We start from the raw sequence: 10697 nt of genomic DNA, 5'->3' as shown, positions 1-10697 counted from the left end.
GGAAGCGGTTAAGGGTAGATTGAGATGGTTATATTATTAGAAGGATGTTGGAGAAGGAGCTGCTAGGTAAGAGGTCAAGAGGAAGGCCAAAGAGGAGATATATGGATGTGTTGAAAGAGGACATGAAGTTAATTGGTGCAAGAGTAGAGGATGATGAGGATAGAGTCGAGGCACTGTGGCTAGCGTTAACTGGAAAAGCTGAAAGTTGAAGAATGACTTTTAACAAATGATTTCATCTCAAAGCAGTCAGAGGTGACAGTGGCAAGATAAAACTACCTGAAACATCATGAGGAAGAAGCCTTGAGAGGGAACCCATCCTCTTCTAGGTGAAATCATACAGTGCAATTATAAATTATTACAGTATACAGATGACCTTAGGTTCTATAAGGTTCTAACTGGGTGAAGAGCTCTTCTGAAATATGGAGGAATAAAAGATTTGCAAATTTACTAAAAGTCTAAAAATTGTTTTTTATAGTTCACCATGCTTTACACATTATGGTTACTAAAAATATACAATATGGACATTTTAAGACATTTGTTTCAACAGTGGTCAAATGCAGCCACAACCTTAGAATTCTTCTTATTAATTTCTTTTAATTTAGTTATAGAATGTAGTGTCTAGGTCATGTTAAGCAATGTGTAAATCTCATTAAAATGATTAATAAGGAATACATTTTGAGACTCTTAAGCCCCACAACCACACAATGACACTAGTTACTAGTTGACGTGTAGACCACAGGTCATCTTAGTTTATTAGACACATTGCTTTAAGCCAGCTAATATCAGTAATACTCAATCCTAGGTTAGCATCCATATTCAATTTCTGTTGACTTTTTAATAATATCCCAGAATATACACTATATGGCCAAAGTTTTGTGGCCACCTAACCATCACTTCCTTATGTGCTTATCGAACATCACGTTCCTTTGCTGTATAATAACCTCCGATTTTCTGTGAATCCCTTAAATTTTGGAGTGTGGCAGTGGGTATTTGCCCTTTCACCCCTAAGAGCATTAGTGAGATCAGGCACAGATACTTGGCAAGAATGAAGAAAGATGGGTGCAAGGTCAGTGTTCTAAGGTATTTATGGACCTCACATTTTGCGTAGGTGCATTGTTGTACTGGAGTTTGTGCTAAACCCTTCAGTTCCAGTTAACATACGCATATAGCATACATAGACATCATAATCAGTTGTATTCTTCTAACTTTATGACAGCTTAAGGAAGCCCCAGATATGGGTCGGTGGTAAGGTGTCCAAAATATTTTGCCATGTAGTGTACATTTTAAAACAGCAAGTACTATAGTCCTGTGCAGTATATCACCCAATAGTCTGGTATATAGAGTTAATTTATTCTGATAGAACTGAGGTGGCTTCGATTTTAGTACATTTGCCCCACTTCTCCATGGATGGGTTTTCTGTTCCTGTCTCTGGACTGCGTAGGCGGAGTTTGGGTTGTTTTGATCATACTTCAGGGGTTTCCTCCAGGTACACCGGTTTCCTCTTCTAGTTCAAAGGCATGTTCTGATTGGCGTCTCTAACTTTTCCGTACAGTGTATGCGATCATGTCCTGTCACATCATCCAAGGTGTCTCCTGCCTTGTGCTCTGAGTCCCCTGGGATAGACTTCAGGTTCACTGTGACCTTGTGTAGGATAAGAGCTACAGAAAATGGACTGACAGATACCGGAGAGAGATTTATAACACTCAGGGAGAAAAGAACAGGCAGACAGAAATGATGTTCAGTATGAACATATATTACTGGCATGAATTTGAGAATTACATTAAATTACATAACGAAGAAGAAGAAGAAGAAGAAGAAGAAGAAGAAGAAGAAGAAGAAGAAGAAGAAGAAGAAGAAATATAGCACAGGATAATGAGAGTTTGCTATGACTCAGAGCTTTTGAAATGGATATGGTCACTAATAGAGATGGATGAAAAATGGGATGGGGTTGGAGGGAAAGGGAGGGGGTCTGGAGAGCTAGAGGCGAAGGGGCTCTCAGGGGGAGAGAAGAAGGAGAGAATGAAAAGACAAAAGCAGGATGAATAAAGTGACAGAGCATAGTGAAAAAGAGACAGATGGTAAAATGTCTCTGATACCGAGTGTTAATGGACACAGCTGTCATCCATTGAGTGCCTTTGTGTCTTTGTGTGTGCTTATGTTTGTGCATAGATGTAGTGCAAGAAAGCAGGTACAAAATAGTGTACAAGACTAGAGATTCGCTAGGAATTAAATGTATCACAGACGTATTCACAGGACAAACATTTTGGTGTTATTTCTCTATTCCTCACCTAATAATTCTCTCATTTGTGCTCTTTACCTCCTCCTTCTGTTCATTGAGCGGTTGCTCAGTGCCAAAATAGTGTGGTCTTGCTGCCCTCTAGTGGTTAGCAGAGATAAATAAACACATTAGATTATTTTTTTACTAGCAAAACATTAAATCTTGCTGTGCATGGGCAAAACATGGGCTTCTACAGCAGCAGAAGCTTCAAATCCTGTCAGCCAATGACAATAATATGAGACTGTCAGGGATCAAAACACACTGAAACTGGACAGTTGAAGGTTAGAAATTAACGTTTTTGTTTCGAGCCTGCACACATTATCTCTAACTGCATGATTTTACAGTTTGCTGCTACCACATAACTGGCTGTTTGGAGCTTCATAAAAGGTGTACAGGTTTTCCTAATAAAATGGAATGTATGTATATACTTAACTAAATTTAACTGCTTCGTATTTGCTTTATTTAACTAGACGCTTTCAAATAGCAGCTATAAGGTTTGCCCTTGCTAAATGATGCATGCATGCATGGAGATTCGCCTATTAATCCACATAATTATGAAGCACTTGAGAAAAAGTACAAGATGTTTTTTTTTTTTCTAGTTTTCAAAATCCCTGAGAGGTACAAACTCATCTGGGTTAGGCACACTGTTAAAGCTTGCTGCGGAGAGTTATGATGTTTAGGGTAACCTTCATACACAAGCCTTAATTACACAGAATTCTTGCATCTCTACTCATTGCATCCTGTCCCTCATCATGGTTTTAAAGTAAACGTATACGAAATGGCCGCAACACATATCTTGAATTCATTCGGTGCTTTAATTGTACACAACCAAAAAAATAATACTAATTAACATATATACCACATATACCAATAGTATAGGCAGTGTAGGTTGATGTTATGTGATATTCATAATGGCATGAACAGACTAGAGCTGTGTCTCAAATGACATAATTATGTAATACTATGTAGGCAATACTTTATGTAGCATTAACACTAAACAAATTCTTTATTAGGGTTAAGTGTCTGAATACAAAAATACTTGTGTTGCTTACACACCTACTGAAAATCCATTCAAGGGATATTCATAATGTAGTAAAAACTTTCTAAAAATATGCTTACGGCTTTCAATTTGAGATACAGCTCATGACAGCAATCACGATGACTGAGTTTTGTGTGTGTGTGTGTGTTTCCATACTGTTTTACAGAGATCAATACACTCACTGGACACTTTATTAGGAACATATATGTACTAATGCAAGGTAGAACCTCCCTTTGCTCTGAAACCAGCCTCAGTTCTTCATAGTATGGATTCCACAAAATGTTGGAAACATTTGCTTGAGACTCCGGTCAAATCTCTCACTTTTCCTCGCCAAAAGTGTTCTACAGGATTCTGGTGCCTGGGAAGGCCACTGTAAAGGCACTGGAAGAACACTGAGCTCATTATCATGTTCATGAAACCAGTGAGATGGCTTTGGCTGTGTGACATGGTGCTATCATGGTGCATACTCAAATAGACTGGCATTCGGCTGATGACTGTTTGGTATTAAGAGGCATAAAGTGAGCCACGAAAACATTCCCCACACCATTACCCCACATCTACCAGTCAGGATGCTTCACACCACAATGCTTTTGGTGCCAAATTCTGACTAACATCTGTGAGCCTCAGCAGAATTCAAGATTCATCATACATATCTTTCTGTTCTTTGCTGACAGAAGTGGAACCTGAACTGCTGTTATTGTAGCATATCTGCTTCAACGCTCAATGTTTTGTGCATTCTGAGATGCTTTTCTGCTCAACACAATTGTACAGAGTGGTTATTTGAGTTACTGTAATCTTTCTGTCAGCTCAAACCAGCCCTGGCCATTCTGCATTGCCCACATTTTTTATTTATTACATAATTCTGAGTAAACTCTAAAGACTCTGCGTGTGAGAATCTGAAGAGTTATAAAAAAAATAAAAAATACTCAAACTAAACAATCTGGCCCCAACAATCATGCCAAGGTCAAAATGACTAACAGCTGCTGGCCATATCAGCACGATGTCATGCACTGCACTGCTGGATTGGATTAGATAACTGCATGAATGACTAGGTGTACATGTGTTCCAAGTGCTCATTAAGTGTTTGTATCCCATTATAGTATAAAAATTGTTGCCATTTAGCGGATGTCACTTTTAAAATACAAAAAGTACGCACATGCATAGTCACACGTGAAGTCCTAAGTGCTCTATGTTAAAGCAGTAAACTATACAAAATAGTTATATAAGTTATATTTTAAAAATTTACCTAAAATGTACATTAAAATACATAATAGGTCAAATTTGCTGTGTTTCTAGATTGTATTCCTGATGTACTCCTCTCCTCACTGTGGCCCTGCTCTCCCAGATTGTCTATCATCAGATGCAGTCTCAGACATAGGCGAGCTAAACTCCGGGCCCTCGTTTGGTGTCCTCAGAATGGCTTGTTCAGCACTTCCCAGTCACATGGTTACTTTTAATTGATGATTTTATTCCTCATCAAACTCAGCCACCCCACCATCCCTGCCATATGGGTTTAACCTGCTCTACCTCCCTGTGGTGGTCCATCACTGTTTCAACCTCAGCAAGTCCTGGATAAAGATCTGGCGGATTCATTGGCTGTATATGTTCTATGTTGTTCCCTCTCCTCCACGTCCTGCCATGGCTCACACTGTCCCCATCACAGCAGATTCTAGCCAATGAAGATTTAAAATTGTCCATTTCTCGTTCTCAATGTCCCAGCTGCATTTCCTTCTCTTCCTTCTGCTCCATTGTGGCATACATGAGGACCATTTTTCCCATGCCAGCTTTTTTCCCCTGGACATTTACTCAATCACTATGCGGACTCTTTCAACCTCCATGAATTGCATCCTGCACTGACCTTTCACAATACCCAGCATTATAGCACTTAAGCTGCCACACTTTGGTCTTGGACCTGCTATAATAATAATAATAATAATAATAATAATAATAATAATAATATAACAAGTGAAACTGCCTCTCTGCACATGAGCAGTGAACACTAATTACAGTTAGAGGAGGGGTAACATGGACACACTGGAGAACATTGTAAACTCCTCATAAACCTCAGTATCTCTAATGAAATACTCTTTTTAGAATTTGTCATCCATTTTTAATTAAAAGTGCTAAATTATTAATCTTATTAATTTAAGGCCACATACAGAAGCACACAAAAGGATTTTCCCCCCCATAATGATTAGACAAGAGGTTTTTGTAAGGACACAAATCTAGTCTGACAGTCTGGACCTAGACTAGTCCTATTTTCCGGCATTTGGCATCCGGTATTCACTGTATGTTATTAGACCAATTAGACCAATGACTTTTTGGCTACACGTTCTTCTTGTGCGTTTCCATGTCTCTCACTCTGATCTTCTTCCTCAGTGGAGTAGTGCTGTAATGCCTGATGCCTGTTTCTGGAGAGTGCATCCTGAAAGCGCATGCCGCAATCCTCACAGCCATACGGAAGGGAACTTCTCACTTCCTCTCCCTCTGAGTTTTTTCTGCTTGGAAAAGGCCTGTGCTCCAGGGGCTGGGCAGATGCTGCCTGATCAGTCTGCTTCTGCTGGGCTTCTGAGCTACCGGTGGTCAGACTCGGCCGCCCTACGGAATTAGGTTCGGTAATAATGCCATGTGCAGTGCGCTGATGAAAGCGGACACCGGAGCGGTTGGAGAAGCCCTTACCACATAGATTACAGATAAAGGGCCTCTCACCTGTGTGGACACGCATGTGGACCTTGAGAGCTCCTGACTGAGTAAAGCCCTTGCCACACTGTGCACACTGGTATGGCTTCTCACCAGTGTGTATACGCTGGTGTGCCCTGACGCCAGCCAGGTGCGGAAAGCCCCGGCCACAGTAGGAGCACGTGTAAGGCCGCTCACCTGTATGAACACGCTGATGGATCTTGAGTGCACCTGACTGGCTGAAGCTCTTGCCACAATCAGAGCACGTATAAGGCCGTGCTCCTGTGTGCACGTTAAGGTGTACACGCAGGTTGCTGTGTGAGTTAAAGACACGGCCACACTCTGGGCACAGGAAGCCGCCGGCTTTGGATGAGTGCTGGGTGCGCTGGTGCTGAAGCAGTTGCGAGGGCCGCATGAACAACGCAGAGCAGTGCATGCACGGGTGCTGGCGCTGGGTGTGGCCCTCCTGCTGTGTACAGTTAAAGGAACGCCGGCACAGTAGGCAGGCAGCGAGTGGGCAGTGGTGATGGTGGTGGTGGTAGTGGTGGTGAGAATGAGTGTGGGCAAAATGGGATTCAGATGCTTGCTGTGGATGCAGAATGTGAGGGCATGGATGGCAGCAGAAGCAGGGGAAAGTCTGGAGAGCTGGTGGGCAGATCTGGGGGCTGGAGTCTGAAGCAGGTGTGGGACTATGTGTGTTTGTGCCTTTGTCCTGGTGCTCGGTGTTGGACAAGCTGGTCGACTCACTGTTTCTTTCTTCCAGAGAAAGAGCCAGGCTGAGACAGGAGCCCAGGCCAAGCGCGACTGTGCTCGGCTCTTTGGACTGTGATGTGGATGCTTTTGATGTGTTAGCCTGAGAGGAAGAACCGTTTCTGGATTTCAGGCAAAGCGGGTGCATAGTGGATGCGGATGTCGACGCTGAGGACAGAGGACAGCCTGGGCACGTGCAGGCAAATGGCCGTACTGAAAAAAGTAAATAAATACAAGATTTGAGTAACCACTATAATACATAACAGCTGGACTCATGAAAAACTAACAAAACATAAAAACAGTCACTGATCATCCAGGTAATAACAAACAGAATTAAGATCCAAGTGTATGGTAACTTTGGAACTGGACCATTTGTGTAAATTCGCTTACTATTGCATCTTGTGCACTAGATATAAACAACTGGATTAGAAAATATGAGATAATAGAAATTGCTGTGTGTAAAATAGCTTATTAGGGGAAGAACAAGAAATAAACAAAAAAAAGCAATTTTCGATTATCTCGCATTTATTAATTATTTAAATTGTGCAGATTCTACAAGGCGTATGTAAACTGTATATCACAGTATCGGCTAACCTTGTATCTGCATCTTGGTGATGACAATAATTTACTAATTTACACATACATTTACACAATGCTGGTGTATCAGTGAAATTTGCTATCATGGTATTTCCACTATTCCAACTCACGTTGTTGCTCATCACCATTTGCAGACTGTTCAATCCTCTGTCCAGAATGAGAACTGATGTTTGATGCCATGTTTTTCCGCTGGTTCTGGCTGTGTGGGTCAGTCTGAGCCGGGTAACAGGGTTTAGGTGCTGGTGTCTCAGAAGCCATGCTTTCCCAGGCAGTACGGAGCGATTGATTGTTAGTGCATTTCAGTAGCTGACCAGAGCCAGACGCACTAAAAGCCATGAGGTCACCAATAAAGTTATTCATCTCCAGCCAAGAGCTGGAAGCAGACTGTGTGAAGAAAAGGACAGCGAGGGTGAATGCCCAGTGGCCCGGAAGTGCAACACACATTCACAAAACCAAAAGCACAACAGTAAATTCCAGAAAAATAATATAATAATATGAACTCAAAGATACTCAAAACATGTTGCGGATTGGACATCGAGTGTGATTATCATTGGGGGGGCTACTTTTTATACTGAGGTGGAAATTTTCCAATTTTGTTGTAGAAACTAAATTTTACAAATTTGTTGCCATTGTTTTTAAAGGGCCAGTTTATGATCTCAATTTCTTCTTGGATTTTCTTACTCCTCTTACCACTCTTCACCAGATACACAAAAACAATTTGTCTACAACAAGCCAGTGAATCTGACAGTGTGTCACCAATTAGGAAGTAAATCTGCAACTCAGCAACGACTTTGCGTCCTGACACAAAACTTTGTAGACATTTTCAGGAGCATGACCTAAAAAAATGTCTTGCCCACCAAAAGCTCATGAACACATTTGCCTTAAGTTATTTCTCTGTCCCTGTTCATTGCTTAAGGCAGAGATTGAATTGTCATAGCCTAGTGGTTAAGGCGTTGGACTACCGACCAGAAGGGCATGAGTTCAAATCCCAGGTCTACCAAGCTGCCACTGCTGAGCCCCTGCGCAAGGCCCTTCCTTAACCCTCAATTGCTCAGTTGTATAAATTGAAATAAAAATTGTAAGTCACCCTGGATAAGGATGTCTGCTTAAATGATTGAGGTGATCATCAAGTCTGGATGCTTGGCACACTGGAAATCTCTCTGTTCATGGGTGTTTTTGTTTTTTATATTACGCTTTTGTTTTTTGTTGTTTGTTTTTGTTTAATTTTCTATTGCATATTCTGTTTATTCACTAGGATTTTTTTGTTTGTTTTGTCTTTGTGTTGTCTGATTATATCTTGTGCTTTTAAATCACTGTTGCGTGTTTGTTTTGTTGTGAAACGCGATGTGAATGTGAAACGTTGTGTTTACACAAACAATGTACATGAAATTCAAACCTAATAATAATAATAAATTATTATTATTATTGTTGTTATTATTATTAGGAGAGAAGAAACACTACAGTGCCGTTTATAGAAATATCTCTTTGGTATTTTAGCCGAAAATGCTACGTCTTGCTACAAGCTAATTCACCACAGAGAATCCAAGTGTAGTGTAAAAAACGTATTCTTTCATTTTCTTAAAAATTACAATTAACCTACGTAGAAAAAGATGGAAACCCTTTTGTTATGAGCCTGAAGTGTTGTTTTTGTTTATTATTATTATTATTGTTATTACTACGCCATTTTGTTTTGTTTTTTTCACGCCAACATGCCTGATTCACACGAGCCGTGTATCTATGCGTATACTTACAGCAAACCTATCTTTGTCCATTACCCTGCACGGCTGCATTATAGAGAAATTAAACTGAACGTCATGTTTAAGAATTTGTAGCGGTCGTGCAGCTGTTGATTCACCGCCATCTTCCTTTCCATGAGAAAAAAACGGACCACTTCCGGATGCTCTGGGTCACGTGACTGACACGTTCACGTACCCTTTAAAATAGAACACCCCCTCCCCCATTACTTCAGTGTATTAGGAAGCCCATTATATATGGAAAAAAAAAACTTTTTAAACTTACAAAGATTATTTTTCTTAAAATGGAAATGAGTTACTCGAAAAAACAACGAACTTGCCACGTGTCTAACAAGCTAATAATAACATTCAAAAACATATGCTAGCTTTTGGAAACTTAAGCTTGCAATGGTGAGACAAATGATGCTGAAGAAGACAAACAGAGGTCCCTTTGCCATAACAGCTGAACAGAAAAGCCTTTAACAGCATTAAAAACACCATTACACATGAGCAGGAGCATCAGCAGAACAATCAAGAAGAAAACCGGTTCAAACCGAAACATATTTTGTAGAACGGAGTCATTTGTTTTGACGAATTTAAAGCACTGGCCATCCTTATCATCCTGCCATGCTGACTATTGAACATATATGACACTTCAGTATGACCCCCCTGAACAGTAGCTTCTTACGGAGCTACTTTGTCAATGATGTTCTACCGCTGGCTAGAGTCTCGTCGCCCGGTGGTCACCCTGCCAGGGATTGATCTGCATGGTCAGCCAGTGTCTCATGGGGTTGTTGTGTATGAATGTTGTGTCAGTCAGATGTATTGTCTGGTCTTTATCAGCATTCAGGTCTGTGCTGAACTCAGAGTTTACAATGACCCATTAGTTCCTCAGGAGCGCTCGGTTGCACTATTATAAACTGTTGAAAATGACTATTTACTTTTACACTGTTTACTGTAGAGTGTCACCCAAATGGATGACACCAGGATGGGTTCCCGTCTGAGCCTGGTTCCTCTCAAGGTTTCTCCCTCATATCATCTCAGGGTGTTTTTTTTCTTGCCGCCGTCCCCTCCGGCTTGCTCGTTAGGGATAGGGAGATATATATAAAATCATACATTTTAAGTTAATCTTTTTTAAATTAATTTTAAACTTTAATTGTATATATTCAGTTATTTTAATTTCTTCTTCTTCTTCTTCTTCTTCTTCTTCTTCTTCTTCTTATTATTATTATTATTATTATTATTATTATATGTATTTATTTCTCTCAATCTTCTGTTTCCATACTTCTGTAAAGCTGCTTTGAGACAATGGGAAATTGTTAAAAATGCTATACAAATAATTTGAATTGAATTGAATGACACCCTGAATGGGATGCCAACCCATTGCAGGTCACACACACACAATCACACACACAATCACACACACACACACACACACACACACACACACACACACACACACACACACACACACACACACACACACACACACACACTATGGAAAATTTAGAGGTGGCATTCATCCTACCACACATAACTTTGGACTGGGAAAGAAAACCAGAGGACATGCAAACTACACACATGCAGGACAGAGGTGGGAACTAAACCCATAACCTGGAGA

General features: G+C 40.6%; 1 protein-coding gene across 1 annotated transcript; it reads right to left on the bottom strand.

Moving 5' to 3' along the window:
* Positions 1 to 3074: 3074 nt before the first annotated feature.
* On the bottom strand, positions 3075 to 9254 carry si:ch211-79k12.2 (uncharacterized protein LOC568844 homolog). Its single transcript, XM_027153442.2, has 3 exons — positions 9095 to 9254; positions 7454 to 7727; positions 3075 to 6959 (listed from the first exon to the last, which is right to left on the bottom strand). The coding sequence occupies exons 1-3, from the start codon at positions 9131 to 9133 to the stop codon at positions 5623 to 5625; spliced, it is 1650 nt and encodes a 549-aa protein (XP_027009243.1). The 5' UTR covers positions 9134 to 9254; the 3' UTR covers positions 3075 to 5622.
* Between the last annotated feature and the right edge of the window lie 1443 nt (positions 9255 to 10697).

This window comes from Tachysurus fulvidraco, chromosome 3 (genome assembly GCF_022655615.1).
Source record: "Tachysurus fulvidraco isolate hzauxx_2018 chromosome 3, HZAU_PFXX_2.0, whole genome shotgun sequence".
In the NCBI taxonomy this organism is placed as follows: domain Eukaryota; kingdom Metazoa; phylum Chordata; class Actinopteri; order Siluriformes; family Bagridae; genus Tachysurus; species Tachysurus fulvidraco.
The sequence above is the reverse complement of the archived record's forward strand: the minus strand, read 5'-3'. Positions and strand labels throughout refer to the sequence as shown.